The sequence below is a fragment of the Mchenga conophoros genome, linkage group LG18, assembly GCF_057382185.1.
Source record: "Mchenga conophoros isolate Kocher_MC1m ecotype Shallow Benthic linkage group LG18, M_conophoros_male_GT1.1, whole genome shotgun sequence".
Classification (NCBI taxonomy): domain Eukaryota; kingdom Metazoa; phylum Chordata; class Actinopteri; order Cichliformes; family Cichlidae; genus Mchenga; species Mchenga conophoros.
The window spans coordinates 25,082,275-25,099,999 of NC_140543.1; the positions used below are offsets into that span (position 1 = coordinate 25,082,275).

At 40.1% G+C, this 17,725-nt stretch overlaps 1 protein-coding gene across 2 annotated transcripts; it reads right to left on the bottom strand.

Moving 5' to 3' along the window:
• Window positions 1-939: 939 nt before the first annotated feature.
• On the bottom strand, window positions 940-17,506 carry hfm1 (helicase for meiosis 1). Of its 2 annotated transcripts, none has more exons than XM_085255742.1 (36): window positions 17,161-17,506; window positions 16,705-16,746; window positions 16,545-16,615; window positions 16,274-16,406; window positions 15,899-16,050; window positions 15,670-15,747; window positions 15,152-15,307; window positions 14,866-15,066; window positions 14,662-14,750; window positions 14,519-14,562; window positions 13,039-13,140; window positions 11,823-11,968; window positions 11,632-11,726; window positions 11,371-11,504; window positions 11,220-11,267; window positions 10,951-11,031; window positions 10,767-10,858; window positions 10,463-10,569; window positions 10,285-10,332; window positions 10,080-10,177; window positions 9,859-9,993; window positions 8,516-8,601; window positions 7,521-7,604; window positions 6,818-6,975; window positions 6,627-6,730; window positions 6,249-6,440; window positions 6,039-6,104; window positions 5,827-5,951; window positions 3,810-3,892; window positions 3,540-3,646; window positions 3,310-3,396; window positions 2,624-2,929; window positions 2,367-2,448; window positions 1,776-1,887; window positions 1,361-1,506; window positions 940-1,204 (listed from the first exon to the last, which is right to left on the bottom strand). In XM_085255742.1, the coding sequence occupies exons 1-36, from the start codon at window positions 17,387-17,389 to the stop codon at window positions 1,159-1,161; spliced, it is 4,065 nt and encodes a 1,354-aa protein (XP_085111868.1). In that variant the 5' UTR covers window positions 17,390-17,506; the 3' UTR covers window positions 940-1,158. The 2 variants fall into 2 exon arrangements, with proteins under 2 accessions (XP_085111868.1, XP_085111867.1); XM_085255741.1 differs by having other exon boundaries at window positions 940-1,207.
• Between the last annotated feature and the right edge of the window lie 219 nt (window positions 17,507-17,725).

Sequence of the window (17,725 nt, forward strand, 5' to 3'; positions counted from 1 at the left end):
GAATATTCTTTTTCCCTTTCAAACACAAAAAACAGATGTAGAGCGCCCTCTGGTGGACAAATTGTGCCTCATCAAAACTTAGTTAACATGGTTGAAGGATGTTTCTCACATCACTTTACTTTTTTCCATTTATCAGCAGTTATAAATGCAGAAATCAACAGGTTGTGAAATAGTTCATATTTTACAATAATATCGTCCCACAGATAAATCTAATGCATAATTTCAGTTCTTGTTTTTCTTGTTCATGTCCGGTTATTTTCACTTCGGTTAGCAAACATGTTTTTAACACCTCCTATAGGTTTATCATATAGCTGTGGTTATATTTTTAATAACCTTGGATATATAGTACTGTGCAAAAGTCTTGAGTCCTCATTTCTTGCTTTTACTTTGGTTTCAAGGAGACAGAATTCCTTATACTTTTTCTCTCCAGGTTTTCAAAACCTCATTGGACATTTTTCTTAGGAGGCTGCTTTTTTAAAATAATTTTCAGTCTTTTCAATGTACCTGACCATGTTTAGTGAAATTAATTATTTTGTTTGTTAAGCCACCAAAAACAGAACTATAACTAAGCATAAAAAAGTCATCATCATCTAACACAAGGTATAAACAGCCAACTTAGTGAAGAACCAGTTTTGAATTGTATCTTTAGGTACTTTGTTACTAGTATGCTCATTACTTTCACAACAGCTAGTTGAATCTACAAAAAAAAAATATCTAAAAATAACAGTAAAATACTATTTTTGCACCACCATGCAACAAGATTTATATGTAGAGACATGTGAACGTATTCCTTTGCATTAAGTTGAAATTAATACTTTCACTGGAGTACGCAACAACTTGAATGGCAGTCTTTGAATACACACCTATGATACTAGACAGTTGTCACAAAACTACTTGTAATTAGTCTACAAGTGAGTTCACACATTGAGAAATTACCCAAAGACTCCACTGAATCCTCCGGTGAACGCAGGCTTTATTAAGTAAACAGCGCACATAAATACAATCACATCAAAAAACCCTTTTGAACTTGTTTCATTTACAATACAAAATAAGAATGAACAATGCAACAATATATAACTCCAGGTGAAAATCTCACAGGAAACAGAAAGAACCTTACATTAGGGACATGTTTATATCAGAGTGTGTCCACCAGTACTTCTAAAATATTCCATCAAAAATGCCAACAAAAGCATCTTCCTCTTTGCTGCTGGTGTTATATGCAAAAGGGGGAAAAAAGGAAAAAGGGTATTTATTAATCCTGTAAGGAAGTATGCTTATCCCATATCCCCTGCATATAGGATCACTTTTTTTATTTGCTGAGAAAACATGCAATAGGTGTGAATCAAGGCCACTTTTTTACCTTCTATTGAGAGATGAGCTGGCGTTGGGTGGGGCACTCAATGCTGAAAAGAAATCCAATCTCCTAGTCACTTTTGCCTCCTCGGGCTGTTTTAGAAGTTCTAATGATGTTTTTATAGTGGTTTCCTCACTGAAAATATTTGGCCTCTGCACAACAAAAAGAAATAGAGCCATGATTCATGTCTGCACATTAGCTTGACTGCTGGCTGTTACATTTGAGAAAGGTGAGGTTAGAACCATTAACTGAAAAATAGCACAAGTATGAGCTTTACTGTACTAACTGAATAAATAGACAGTTAAATAGATAATAGATAACTAAAAGATGTCAACAGACAGAAAATGGTGTTCTCAGTGTTTTTACATATAACAACTAACTGCACAAATAGACATGTGCACATTCCCGCGTGTGCACATACATGCACTTTTGGATTCCACTTGGGTGTGATTCTCTTCTGTGGTGTGAATGTCCGGCTGACTGGTGAGGGTCCCGCTTTTTTGATTTCAGGACTGACATTTGTTGAAGTCAACCTGAAATAATCATGAAAAACATTTATTACACATGTATTGTCATTAAACAGTCCAACCATCTTCCATGCTCCTTGTTTCTCATGACAATGCGACAAAAGAGAAGAATAGACACTTTTTGCATGTGATATCAAGTTGTCATTGTAAATTGTGTAAAAACTATAAACTTTGACACTTGTATTTTACTTTAGATTTAATCTACACTATTACGATTTTTAATCGACTAAAACTAAAAGAATAGAAAAGAGAGGGCGGCTGTCTCCTGAATCCAAACTGGGAGCTGTTTCCAACGGAAGGGAACATGAAAGCTTTTACTTTTAGAAAATCCAGGATCAACAACTGGAGTCTGCAAATATGACAAATTTTCTAACGGTTACTGGTACTATCTCACTACACATACAGTATGTCACACAGTTTCTGGTTCCTGGCTTCCTGGTTATACCTTACTTGTTGGTTAATGGTGCATAAGGTTGTGGTCTTACCTCAGTGGTGTAGTCACAGCGGTTATGGAAGGTTTGATGTGTGAGTGGCTGAGTAATACTGGTGCTGAAGCTGTAACATAGCCTACATAAAGACATATGTATAGTGTTAATTAAACCATAAGAACATCTGACGTATAATCCCACATGGGCATGTGTGCTTAAGGGTATCCAGTGATATTAAAACATCACTGTGTTCATGTCACAGTGAAGTCCTAATGACTGAAATGTGTGAAAAGCTGATTTTCAGTTCACTCTACCTGGTGTGCGGTTTTCACCACACTGCTGAATTTGAGGTTGTGCAGTTGTGTATGAAGTCAGTGCTGGCTCGCTGGCATGGATCAGATTATCATCATCAAAATCGCCCCAGTCATCCCACTCGTTTCCAAGGTCAAAGTTGACAGTCGGTATCTGGAGGGATGAAGTATTTTTGCAGAGAGCAGCCTGTTCTGGCAGTGCGGTGGAGCTCTTTGAGTGACCCGTGCTGGTTATATTGACCTGGTTTAGATCCTGTTGAGAGTCCTGACTCCCAACACTCATATCTGTGGTCATCCACAACGAGGAACCTCAACACAGAGGAAGATAAAAGCATGGTCACATCATCAAATCCTTCTCAACTGTGTGCATTTATAAATTCAACTTGAAAAATAATATCTATCTAATATCTTTTTAGATTCTTCCATCTCCCACGCAGCTATTGATTTCAAAGCTGACCGTGGTTGGGTGATACTCGTTAAGTCTACCATTTAATCTTGTGCATGCTGAATAAACCTGTTCCTGAGTATGTCTGACTTAATTAATATGTTTTATTTTGTTACTACAGTCCATATAACAATTGTCTGCACTTGGACCTCCTCTGAGCAGAACTTAAAGCTGAGCAGAACAAAAACATGTGAACCAACAGGATGGTCCGTCTGCTACTGAGTTTGAAGTTATTTAACAATACTTTGATGGTGAGGATGAGCTGCAGCAGCGTTTTGGGAAGGCCCTCCCATCGTTGTGTACATGTCCTCCACATAATAGTCATCATAATCTCAAAAAATAAAAAGAAAGAAAACAGCTGATGATATAACATATCAATGATATATGATATAACACGTGACACAAAGAAGATATGATAGAAGTGACATTCAAATGTTAAGGAATATGTGGAGCTTAGTCATGTCACTCGTTTACCTCCGTCAAGGTCATTCAGGCTTTCTACGTCAGGTAGTTGAGCTTCACTTGCCAAGTCAGTCCCAGACTGAGGTCTCACTGAAGCTTTACAGAGATTTTCTTTATTCCTTCAGATGGAAAAAAACCAAGCTTGAAAGTAATGTGAGCCAAGTGCGTCTTTGCTCATGATTGTTGAGAATCTAATGTTCAGCTTTTCTTTTAAGGAAACTATTAACATGTTTGCACATAAGAATCAAGATAAATCTGTAATTTCAGTGTGGCTGTGTGTACCATGAAGGGGGTGGAAGCATCTCTTTGGGTTTGTAAGCAAACCTTTGCATGCTGAGCGACACAGGCTCCTCAGCCATTTTCATCTAAAGAAATAAAACAGAACATCACCCATATTATTAATTAGCTCAGGAATACAGACAACGTGCCCGCCGTGTGCAGAAGACGGTTTTCTTTACAAAAAATATATATATGCCATTTTCTATAATTAGTTATTTTGGTGCAAAATATTACAGAAACCCAAAACAATCCTTATGCCCTCATAGTTATACACAGAGTATATCTGCCTAGGGAACTTTGGACTGAATGAGCTTCGAAATATTTTATATTTTATACTTAATAAAACCATCATAAAGGGTAATTAGCAGCTGCTAATCCAATACAGTTAATTAACTGATCATCAGCAAGTGTGAGCGCCTCTATAAAAGCAAACTTTTTGGCAGTTTACTGGCATGGAGCATTTATGTGTGTGTTAACACAATGCCACAATATTCTCAAATTCACCCCAAGATTAGATCATGCAGTGTTCAGAGAAAGAACAAAAACAGGCCTCAGTTAGCATGTTAAATATTGAAGATCATGGGAGTACAATTACAAAAAAAGACTGAACAAGTGCAGTGTGCTTGGAAGGATTTCCAGGAGGAAGCCTCTTCTCTATAAAAAGAACATGGCAGCACAGCTTAGGTATGCAAAATTGTCCCTGAACAAACTACAAGACTTCTAGAACAATGTCCTCTGGACAGACAAGATCAAAGTTTTCCATAGTGCACAGCAACACAATCATCAAGCATATCAGCATAAACACTGTAAACCAACTGTCAAGCATGTTGGTGGAGAAGTGATGATTTGGGTTTGTCTTATAGCCACAAGACTTGGGCACCTTGCAGTCATTGAGTCCACCATGAACTCCTCTGTATACCAAACTTGTTCTAAACTCATATGTGAAGCCATCTGTCTCCAGCTGAAGCCTGGCTGAAATTGGGTCATGCGCGATCAAAACAAAACAGAACCACAGCAGCAAATCTACGCCAAGGCGTAGTAATGGCCCAGTCAAAGTCCAGGCCTCAAGCTGATCGAAAGACTGTGGCAGGAGAAATGAAACAACGCTGTAAAGTAGAAGTTTTAGAGCTCGACTTATTGGATTTTTAAGATCGATACTGATATTTGGTGATTTAAAAATCTAACATTCTGATTTTTTCTAAATACACTAGTGTTATGATCCAAGGTTGTCAGTGTTTGTGTTATGTGCGACTCCTCCCACCAGAGGATGGCTGTGGGTTTTTTCCCCTTTCTCTCTTAGGAGGTGGACACCTGGGCGTGCCTGCTGAGTAGCTGGGTGGAGTCTCTTCCTGTCTTGGGATTGGATAATTGGTTGATCACCTCCAGTACTTAACTACCAGATGACAGCCACCTGGCCCCCCTCTCTACTAGCCTCCGCCATCCAACAAAGAGCATGTGTTTTTGATTCGTTATTTTGATAGAGTGTCTGTGCCCAGTAATTTGCAAGTATAACCTTGTGTGTGTGTCTGGCGTTAGTACCTCAGTTTTGTAAATAGCTGTAAAGACTTTCTTTTTTGTATAATTGTATTTTCTGTATGCCAAATACAACTTTAATGCACATACTATGTGCATTATATATGTTTCAGTGTCCCTTATTGCTACTAAACAATTTCCACTTATAAATCCACAATAAGGATTGTTTACATTGCATATACGTCCTATTCTTATAATAGGACATATATGTAAGTCTGCCATGTGGATAGTGCATATCTTTTTTTATTTGCAACTTCCATACTTGACTGAAATTTCTTTTAATTGTTTTATTGTAACTACTGGTGACTGGTCAGCTTCTGCAGTTTTTTAGGAGTAAGAACATAATACAATGTTATTCTGCTGTACTGTTTATGACCTATTGAGATTGCTTGGATATAGCACACCCTCAGACACACAACACATTTAAAAGTCTAGATAAAGCTACTGAAAGTATGAGATGTGGGTTCAGATATGGTATTTTGCTCACTTTGAGTCGCTTAACAGGGGTCGGCGCAAATGTGTCACATCGGCTCCTCAGGTCTTTCAAATATGAAGTGAAACTGGTTTCTTGGTTTGCTGACCTCTTTCTTGTCACAGTAACACCTACTTTACCTTGGGAGGACATGCATGAACACTGTTGGCACGCTGTGGCAGGAAGGACCTCTGCACAGACAGATTCATAAAATGCATCATACTCACAACAGTCATGGGCACAGAAAGCCTTGTTTTTGCAGAAGTGGTTGCAATGTCTTTTATTGCCCATATCTGCAAAAGAACATTTAAAAAGTTTAAAAAATAACATTTGAAGTCTGAAAAAAATGTATCAACAAACAAAATATGCATTTGCCTCAGAAGAAATACAATATTTATAAACCATATCATGATAAAGCATGAAAAAGTAATCTGTACCAAAGCTACAACTGCTCTCTTCTCCCACAGATGTGCCGTTCTCCCTGTGAGTTGCAGCCTGATTTGTTGATAGTGGTTTCAGCACCGATTGCGGTCTCCTGGCATCCTGCGTTATGTTGTGTGGATTTTCAGTCCCAAATCTTCGAGCTGCAGAGTAGTACACTGTGAACTTCTGCTGGATGTCCAGACCCACTACAGCAGAAGAAACACATGGTAAATCCTCTCCTTACATATATTCAGTCCAGTATAAGAGTCTATACACCAAAGGACACAGTGAGCTGTTACCTTCATTTAAAAAAATACAAAAAATTGGAACCAAATGAGATGTTGCTGTTTTCCTCTTTTTGGTTACAATGTAAATGTGCTTCCATGGTTTACCATATTCTGAACTGATAAGATGCACACTGATCTCATCTCCTTTCATAGCCTTCGCCACCTCAATCTTCTTTGACCAGCTACCACCCTTCAGCAGCATTACGTCCCTGGAAAACAAACAGCATATGTTGGCGTTCCATATTTTGGCTTCTTTTACAAAAGGTGAAAGTCAAGACATGGTGTTTTATCCTCACGTGAGTTTCTGCAGAAAGACGACATTGTTATCAGCGTCTCCGATGACGACGGAGGCATAATGGTGGTCTTGAGCTGCTCTCCTGGTCAGCAGCTGTGCTTGGTTTTTGAGGCTCACTTTAAGCACAATCTCTGCTGTGGTGCTGCTGTACCTTGGAAGCTATAAATCACAACAGCTTTAGAGGAACATGATACAGAACAGACATGGAAATAAACACTTAAATGTGTTGATATGGGTGAAAACAGGTACAATTTTGAAATAGCTTTCAAATAAAAGCCAAGAAAATATAAATAATTTAAATGCTGGACCTTCAGCAAGCTAACAGTATACTGTGCCATTTTACATATTAACAAGTAAGAGATTATGTTGGCTAAAACGCATTAAAGAGGGAACTGTGGCTAACTGAAAGCTCAAAATAATCTCCTTTGATTTTTTGTAGCCATGCCCAGAAGAAATCACATTCACATTAACTGCCCTCTTGAAGCTCTCGTGTGAGCAAAGGCCAAGAATGAAGAATGAAGAATTAAATATGTAAATGTGGTTTAAACATCCAGCACAAAAAAAAATAATCAAATTTTAGTGTATTTTTCTATTTTTCACTACATTTATGATCAAATATTTATGATTTCAGATTTTTTAAGATCAACAAATTTGAAGTGCTTGTGCCTTGTGCCGTGATAACAATAGTTTGCAATGCCATTTACCTGCTCCACCATTACGTCATACTTTGGGAGGTGTATGACAGACTCTCTGATTTGGTTTCCAAATGGCGGATGCCTATTGAGAATCTGAACATAAAGTTTGCAAAAGTTACACCCAAACACTTTCAGCAGACATTAAGTGCTTGAGGAGATGCTTAACATTAACTGAGTGATTTTGAAAAAACAGAATTACACTTTCACCTTTAGTTGTTGGTATTTAACATCAACCTGATATCACTACAAGTGTGTAACAGACACACCAGTTCACCGTGTCCATTTCACATTTTGTCGCTCCAAAATGTGAAACGTACGAGCATGCAGAAGTTGCAGTAATCTGCAGTAACAGTGGAGGGAGATTTTTTTTTTTTAAAGCCAACATGAAAATAATCATGGGAAAGCGTTTAAACAGACACATTTAAGTGTACGTACATATTAGTTTAATAGAGTCAGATGATTAAGGACACTGGAATGCACTTATGTTTTTAGCTCAATACCAACTTTCTGGCTTTAAATATATTACCTCCTGCTAATAATGCAATGTCAGCATGCACTAATGCAACCTCTTCATGTGTGTCCATTTCACGCTTTGCCTCTCCACGTGAAATGATACAGCATTTCACAAGTGTCCATTTCAGGTTTGGAGAGGCAAACGTGAAATGGACACGTTTTGTGAGGATACTTGGTTAAGAAACTAGGTATTGTTGTCTACTCTTGTTTTTTTAGTTGTTTTTTTTTCACATTAACCTAAAGTGTGAAAGAAATAGTGGCATCATGTGAAGGTAAAAGTAGGTGGGTGTAGGGTGGTGCAACTTCCTCATGACCTGGCCAAAGTTTGTAGTCACACGCATGTGAACCAAAACGTACCACGTCAACCACACACCCACTGAACAACAAACTGAGCACACAAATTAAAAGCTTTAGATAATTTAGATTAGATTAATTATTAGATTATCTTCAGATTATAAAGCATTTTACTTTTAAGTATTACACAGACTTACCAGCTCAAGCTCTCTGGCGTTGGTTTGCTCTATTTTGCTGAATGTGGTGAGTCCAGCATGCACCATGGCAGTTGACAGAGTTTGGCCTGAAACAACCCATGTTATTACTTAATTACTATAAACTGTAACGACAATATACAATAACCTATTGTGTCACTTTATTAGGTACACCTGTTCAACTGCTTGTTAGCCGCAACATTATTTAACATGATGACTTTGAACATGCTGTGGTTGCTGATTGCAGATGGGCTGGTCTGAGTATTTTAGAAACTGCTGATGTACTGTGATTTTCCCACATAACCACCTCTAGGATTTACAAAGAATGACCTGAAAAGAGGGCGTGAGTTAGCGAGCCAGCGAGTGAGTGCCAGTTCTCTGGGAGAAAATGGTCGACGCTGCAAGTGGGAGAATAAGAATAATAAGCAGACTGCTTTGAGCTGATAAGAAGGCAACTGTAACTCAAATAACTACTTTTTACAAACAAGGAATGCAGAAGAGTATCTCTGGAACCTTGAAAAACCACACTGGGTGTCACTCCTGTTAGCGAATAACAGGAAACTGGAGGGACTCACAAAAATGCAGAGCACTGGAAACATTTTATCTGGTCTGATGAGTCTCAATTTCTACTGCAACATTCAAAAAAGCAGGGTCAGAATTTGGCATTAGCAACATGACATCAACGGTAGGGTGGGGGTGGGGGTGGGGGGGTGTAATGAGGTGGCATTTTATTGGCACTCTTTGTGCTCCTCAGTACCGGCTGAAGTTCTTTAAAACACGACAGCCTCCCTGAGTATTGTTGCTGATCATGTCAATCCCTTTATGACCACAGTGTACCCATCCTCTGATGGCTGCTTCCAGCTGGATAACACACCATGTCACAAAGCTCAGATCATCTAAAACTGTTTTTTTGAACATGACATGAGTTTGTTGGACTCAAATGGCCCCGGGGGTCACCAGATCTTAATCCAATAGAGCACCTTAGGGATGTGATGCAAAAGAAGAGTCAGCTGACAAATCTGCAGCAACTGTGTGATGTGATTATGTCAATATGGACCAAAATCTCTGAGGAAAGTTTACGGCACCCTGTTGAATCTGTGCCATAAAGAATAAAAGACAGAAATGAAGGCAAAAGGTGGTTCAACCCAGTACTAGCAAAGTGTACCTAATGAAGTGTCCAGTGAGTGTACGTCTAACAGAAAGAATATTTGGTTTATTAATATTTCCATTATGCAGCAGTTGTGGCATAATAATATTTCTTCTAGTATTACTGCATGAGCAGTTGACCTACAATGCAGTATGCTGTATCAATTTATAATGTAAAAAGAACATAGAGAGGCATCCACCTATCTTTTCCAGCTGTTTGGAAACATAGAGTGAGTTTTCCCAAAGCTTTGCTCTGAAGCACTTAGCCAGGATCAGGGAGTTGACCACAGCAGAAAAAACAGCCTTGACCCTCTGACTCAGAAACTCAGACAGACCTGAATGGGATCATAATAAAATCAAAACTTAAAAACATGAATACAGGCAACTCGTCTTTTGTACGTTTCTTATTCCCTGAACGTACATCTGCTGATGCGCATGCCAATCCTGAAGATCTTTGCTGTGTCCTGTGTAAGTCCAAAATCTTGAACTGGGATGGAGCTTAACTGAGCCTGAATCAAACTACAAAGCACAATATTTATGTACATGGACAATCAGTAATACAATTCTTTAACACTGCAAATTCTGAAAAATATAAAATCAAAAACTACACTTTCTTTTAAACCTACCAGTTTACTTTCATCTCACTGGTTTTGATCTTTCCGTCAATGGGATACCTGGAAAAACGCATAAAGATTTAGTTTTCACTGGCTTGTGTCTATCTCACCCCCCTATTATGCATTTCCCATATAAAACAAAGTTTTTGATGCTGTGCATACATTTGTGCATCCTATAAATGTGTCTGACCTGATGGTGACTCTGTTTTTGTCCCTGTTCAAAGCATTCAAGGACCTTTTCTCATTCACTCTCAGCTGGATGTCACTGAACTCTCTGCTCTTTGACAGCAGCTCAATCTGTACACACAATACAAGGACGGTGAATACTCATAATGGTTATTTTTTCTCTAGCTGAGTTTAGTTTAGTTGTGAGAGGCAGCAAGAGAAAGAACAAGGTCAGGCATGCTGTTCCTGCAAAATGTCAAGGATAACACTGTATAGAGTCAATCTTGAATAAATGTATTTACATCAAATACGTAGTACAGAAAACCTACCAGATCAGACAGGTTTTCAGTCCCAGACACTTTACTGAACTGTTTCATGGTGTCAAAGGCAATGCAGTACCTAGCCATCAACCTGCCAGCCTCTGTAAGAGAGAAATAAATTGCTTAACAGTTTCAAGTTTTTAGTATTAGACTTGGCTGCAAAAAAAGACATGAAAACAGCCTGAACATCTACCTGTCGGTTTGATGGTGATATCCTCATCCATAGAGATCAGCCCAACAGAGGACAGAGAGTTGAGATTCTTCAGACACAGTTCTAATGAAGATGACAGAAACGGTACATAGCTTAAATTTCAATAAGGGAACAGATCCGACACTTACATTTGAGCAAAAAAAACAAGCAAACACAAAACCTCTTTAAGCAGCCGGGTTACTGTGGCTTGAATTTTTTTGTATTTTTCTAAAAGTAACCTACAGTTTCATAAAAGTACAGCTATGGCCCACCTTGCAATTTTGCTTCAATTCCACATCTGTCTAGGTCGGCAGAGAATCCTGAAATGAAAATGCGGACAAACTGACACTCACTGGTTTTTTAAAAAATTAACGGACCTCACAGCTGATTAACAACAAGCAGAAGACAGGAGAAGGCTCTAACCATAGTGTGTGGGGTTCTTGAGGGCTCTGATGTAAAGGAAGGTGGAGCGAATCCAGTCCAAAGCCATTTTGACATCACTGATAGTCTGCAGAACAATCTCAGCATTCAAGTGTTCCACCAGGTGGCTGTGTAAGCTGTGGAAACAGAGTCTAGTGTTACCCCATGATCGTTCCACCTGTGTGTCCTCTTGAGAGAGCGATATGAAGAAAAAGAAGAAAAAGACAGAAGGGATTTTAAAGAGAGCATTACTACTGGTCCTACCTGCTCTCAATGACTTCTATCCCATTCATAAGCTTCAGGTACTTCTCTCTGGTTTGAATCTTGGTCATGATCACAGCAGTAGCAGATGTGTCAAACTGGAGGCAGAAAGGATGAAAATGAAAGTACATCATAAAACCTAAATATAATAATGCATTCATTGCTGTTATATTCTGTCATAAACATGTCATTGCCTGTGGTCTTCCAGCACGGCCTATCATCTGGAGCAGATCTGCCTCGCTGTACTCCTGACAGGAGCCTGCAACATACTGCATGGTGGATTTGATCACCACCAGGTGAGCTGGTAGGTTTACCCCCATGGATAAAGTCCTGGTGGTAACTAGGAGAGAGCAAACACAAATTGAGACACCATAAAATAAAACAGAAGACTGGTTAAGTTATTCTACTAGTGCTCAGTTTGTTATGATCTAAGGATCTGCCTGACGTTGGAGTTTTTTGTTTTTCACTGTTATTCCAGAGTTATCATTACTAGCATCGTTGGGTTGAGTTTTCCATATTTTTCTTAATGTTTGTATTTGTCTAGTTTTGTATTCATTCATGGAGTTTTTGTTATCTTTGTTGTTGTGTTTATTTCCTGTATTTCTGGTTTATTCCGCTAGTCTTGCTTTCGTCTCACGTTCGGTGAGTTTTCTGCTCTTTGTGTTTAGTCTTCTTGTTATTTCCTGTGTGACTCCCTTATTGTCTTCACCTATGCAGACAACCATTCGCACTCACATTCACTCGCACATTCACACCTAATGGCAATTTGGATTTTCCAATCAACCTATCCCCACAAGCTGCATGTCTTTGGACGGTGGGAGGAAGCCAGAGTATCCGGGGGGAACCCACGCAAACACGGGGAGAACATGCAAACTCCACACAGAAAGACCCCGGCCTGATGGTGGAATTGAACTCAGGACCTTCTTGCTGTGCCGCAACAGTGCTAACCACCATGCCACCGTGCTGCCCAAAAAATATATTTTATCTTTTGCTTAAATGTTTATTCACTGAGCTCTCACTGTTGCTTCTGTTTCTAGTTTTTTTTTAATTATTTCATTTTTGTTTTGTTGCATTTTGTTCAAATTAATTAGCTGCTATTTGTACAGGATACGTTTCATATTTTGGCTGTTGTCACACAATTTCAGCACTTTTAAGACAAATGAAGTATATCATCTTAAATATATATACTATTACCATCAAAATAACAATATTTCTTATTGTTGTACAGAAACCTAAGTTATTTTTGACACAACCCTGTGATTGGTACAAGGAGCTGATGTGCAAAAACAATTACTGTGGTACTTGTCCTTCCTGTTTGTGTCAGCAGTGTGACAGGGAAAAAAAAGTATCATGTTGCACACTTGTGTGGTAACATATTACTTCACAGCGCAGGATAAAACTGTGCCTCACAGAGGACAGGCAGGTCTCCCATAGTGAAGGCTTCTTCTATCAACTTCCGATCAGACAAGTCAACTCCTGCGTGATGGTAGCCGACTCCTAACGCCACCAAATCTGGGCCGCAAACAAAGTTACCACAAAGTTATGTTAGACATTTGACATATTGCATATTCAAAACACAAAGTTTTCAATAAACGGGGTTACACACAAGTTAAGCACGATTTGTCTGTGTGCAGTGAAAGTGAGTGTGTTGTGTGAGCAAAGAGGCACAGAAAAGAAGACCAGACACCAGCGAGGGAGGATAAGAAGGACAGACGCAACAACATTGTCATCCCCTATGTAGCCGGTGTATCAGAGAAACTCAGGAGAGTTTTCTCCAAGCATGACATCCCAGTGTATTTCAGACCCAGCAACACGCTCAGACAGAAACTGGTTCACCCGAAAGACAAAACGCCAAAACACAAACTTAACAATGTGGTGTATGCTGTACAGTGCAGCGAGGAATGCTCAGACCTCTACATTGGAGAGACCAAACAGCCACTTCACAAGCGCATGGCACAACACAGAAGAGCCACCTCCACAGGACAAGACTCAGCAGTCCATCTGCATCTTAAGGATAAAGGACACTCTTTCGAGGATGCCAATGTTCACATTTTGGACAGAGAGGACAGATGGTTTGAAAGAGGAGTGAAAGAAGCCATCTATGTCCACTGTGAGCGACCATCTTTGAACAGAGGCGGGGGTTTACGACACCAACTCTCTGCCATCTATAATCCAGTTTTGAGATCCCTTCCCAGACGCCTTAACGCCCACTCACATCCTGGGCCAGCTGACCTCAGGAATTCGCATGATAAGGTGGGGCCAGGTTTCACAATGAACACACCCGAAACTCTGGCTGATTGGGACCCACACCCAGTTTCACACCTTGGCTCAGGCGATTAGAGGATCATCAGGGGGTCCTTTTGTCCCTCTGTGGGGGGTCACTCCCACTAGGTTTAAATCTGGGACTCCCCACCATTTGACCTTAGAACTGAAGAAGCTTCTCGGATGAGAGGTGAAACGTCTTCAAGCAACTTAAAGAAGTCCAGACGCTTTTCTTTGCAAGCTCCTTTGATTACACTCTATATACACTGTGTCTGCACTACAAGTGTCTTTGTCATCTTGTTACTTTTCGGCCATACACCAATGTGTCACATAATCATCAGTCGACAATGTCAAAACTCACATAAATATGACCAAATGCAACATCTGCATTATTGAATGTGTTTTCTCCAATTCATCGTACATAAGTTAGATACAAACGAGATCTGTGAGTTCTGTGCAGGCCATTCAAGTTCTTCAAGCTCATTTCTTTAGACTTTATTTTGTGTCGAGAGGATGTTGAAACTGAAACTACAAAGCATCACTGAGCACATTGCAAACCACTAAAGGAGGCCCCAAGGTCATTTTTCTTTTAAAAAGTACCACTGATAACATGTTTCAGATACCTTACCTCTCAGTTTAGAATCGAGAATGGAGTTTGCATATTTCATCAACCTGCAGAGTCAAGCAGATCACACAAGTTCAATCAGAACAGCCTGCTCTGTAAACTTGCACGTGCGCGGATGTTTCACTGCGGATGATTGAACATCAAACCTTTGCTTGTGCTCGATGCTCATGATGAATCGAGCATCCTTAGCCAGAACTGCGGCTGACTGCTGAGTTCCTTTCCTTGTAGAGCAAAACTACAAGACACAATTTTCAGATAATGAGGCAAAAAAACCCAAAAACCTGCATCTTCTGTCATGTTCAGAAAGAAAGCATAAACAACATGCAGTTTGGATACATTTTACAACCCACCACAAGTGCAGGCTTCTGCTCAGCGTACGTCTGTATGATGTTGGCTATCTTGTAGTTAAGTGCCAAATCAAACTTGAACTCAGTTTGATTTGGACCACAGGGGAATCCCAGCACCACCTTCCTTAGCTTCACCGGACGGTGGCTCTCATCCATATCCAGATATATGGCCGGGCCGTTCTCATTTGACAGCCAGTCTGCTATCTAAAAACAAGCAGGAAGTTTGAGAATCCACAAGTTACTGATCTACAAATGAGAGACAATGCAAACAGGTACAGCGGGTGCTTACATCAGATACATTGGGTATGGTAGCAGACACAGCCACAACTCTCATAGAGAGGCTGGCCTCTGGATACTGTGAAGTCCTGAAGGTGTGTACTGCCTTCATCCTGCTCACCACCACTTCCAACGTGGCACCACGGGTTGCATCCTTCACGACATGCACCTGGTACAAAAATATTTTTCATGTGTGGAAACGGCTCAGGGATATTTGTATGCACGTAAAATACAAAATCAATCTTTATGTTTTATTATTAACACAAATGAGTGCAAGTCTAAAGGAACTAGGCCAGTGTCTGTGTACTCCCATAATAGAGACTCCAGGAACAAGATGTTCCATCATTTTTAATGGATAACCTCAAGTAAAATAAAGTGCTGAGGGCAGAGGCTAATTATGTGCTATCGTGCAATGTTCCATCCTAAGACACAAAGTAGCCAGTGCATCCCCCACTGTGCAGGAAAATAAAGAGGCAAGAAGTAACATCCAAAAACGGTTCTGTGAGCAAAATATGTGACAAACACACTGACCTCGTCGATAAGGAAGAGCCTAACTAGCTGCAGCAAACAGTTATCCTTCCACTTTCGGGTCATGCTGTCCCACTTTTCCTTAAAAATATAAATGATCATGTATCAATCTATGATGCATAGAAATATAACAATATTTAACTAAGACATAACATCTTATTTTACATTTCCCCTCCTTTTCTACCCTTTATTTTGCATTTGCATAATTATGCTGCTTCATATTGTCACATACAGGTGTGGTCAGGATGATGTGGGAGTCCTGAATCTCAAAGAAGTCATCGATCTCTGTGTCACCAGTCAGCTCCTTGCAGGTCAGCCCCAGAGGACTAAACTTCTTTTTCCAGCTCTCAAAGCACTGACTGCAGAGAGCTTTGATAGGGGCCACTGGTGAAAACAAACAATGGATTCTTTATACGAGAGCTTCATAAGTCAAAAATCCTCCCCCCAAAAATTATTGGAGTAAAAAAATCAGAACATGGTGAAAGTAACACACATATTCAAAGCCCCTGTGTGTGATTATAGCTAGGTGTGCCATTTCAAAGCACTGAATAAATGTGAATGAGCAGTGGGATTTAGCAGCTTATAGCCAATAATACTGCATGCTCACTATATACAGCTTTGACATCTCTCCAGGGCTCTGGTGTCTCCATTAGCAGGCGAATGATTGCCAGCTCAAACAGCACTGTTTTACCAGATCCAGTCGGAGCACAGGCCACAAAGTTTTTATTTGTATAAAGAACCTGCAGACAGACCAAACACACATACACTGGAGGACACAGTGCCAGGGGTAGTTTACATTTACACAGGTGTAAATTTACATTTAACCAGATGTGTTTTTCATGATTTCTGTGTATGCAGATTTACAAACAAATGCTTACATCATCCAGAGCTTTGGACTGAACGTAATTGAAAAAGGGAAACTCACTGAAGACAGATCTGAACTTAAATGCTGTGTAACAGGTTTTAGGAAACATCACTTTGATTCAGACACTACCTAACAGCTTCAAATTGTGTCAATTTGAACAAGAAAAAGGATACGTATTTCTGAAACTGGGCGCAAAACTCCAGATCCAGAAGATCCTGAAATGACAATATTATTTAAGACATTATAAATTTTCATTAATGCAAGATTTTCATTGAAACAATTACACATTGAATTGAATATGCAGTATTTGGTAGTGTTGTACATTTGTGACGAAAGAGAATCTGCTGATTCTTTGCAGACTACAATGGGTTAAAATGGCCTCTATTGTTCCTGTCCACTGCGTCTACTATTCACCACCTAGTGACCAGTATGTTTCATTACACTGGAGCAATCAATGGGCAGAGCTCACCTCATCACACCCAAATACACCATGGCAGCTGCTACCATGGCCAGACATTGGCATGTTGATGAGCTGCAACACTTTACAGAAGCTATATGAGCTGTATTTAAAGAGCTCCTACACAGTGAGCGCAGCGTCAACCTGCCAGTATATCAGTGCAGTGTAACACCTTGGATTAGGAGCGGCCGAGGCGTCATGGGCGGAACGAAACCTTTCTTTGTGCCCTTGTCCTGCGTCTCTGCATGTGCCGCCTGCTGCGGGGGTCGGCCGCTCGCTGCAGATGAACCCATGGGAGGGGGTGAGAGGGTGGGCTTGGAGGGGAAAGGAGGAGCTGCGCAGCCAACTGTCGCCCGTGGCGGCTGAAGAGGAAGAGGAGGAGGAGGAGGCGCTGTCGCCATGGTAACCTGACTGAGAAAAGTTTGAGGTCTGGATGTTGTCTGATTGCTGCCGCCACTGCTACTGAGGTCACCTGTGTTTAAAGAGTCACCTCCACTGGTATACACCTGAATATTGAACAAGCTGTTGTGGGAAGGAGGAGGAAATAAAGAAATGAAAGAGAAGAGAGGTGGAAGCAGATTAGACTGTTAGGGGGCTGCACAATCAGGTAACAAGGCTAACATGGAGGATAGCTTAGCATCTTCTTGTGTTATTATGAGTCCAGAGATTAAAGAGTAAATCAGCACTACGGTACACATGTATAAAAAAATGGAAATGTGTGTTTTATAGAGTGAATG

Excerpts from the sequence above, each read along its gene's own strand:
- hfm1 (XM_085255741.1), bottom strand. The coding sequence starts at position 17,389 with ATGGCGACAGCGCCTCCTCCTCCTCCTCTTCCTCTTCAGCCGCCACGG. Across the intron at positions 14,751-14,865 it reads AGCAGAAGCCTGCACTTGTG|TTTTGCTCTACAAGGAAAGG; the intron begins GTGGGTTGTAAA and ends TGTGTCTTGTAG. Across the intron at positions 3,397-3,539 it reads CCTGAATGACCTTGACGGAG|ATTATGATGACTATTATGTG; the intron begins GTAAACGAGTGA and ends TTATTTTTTGAG.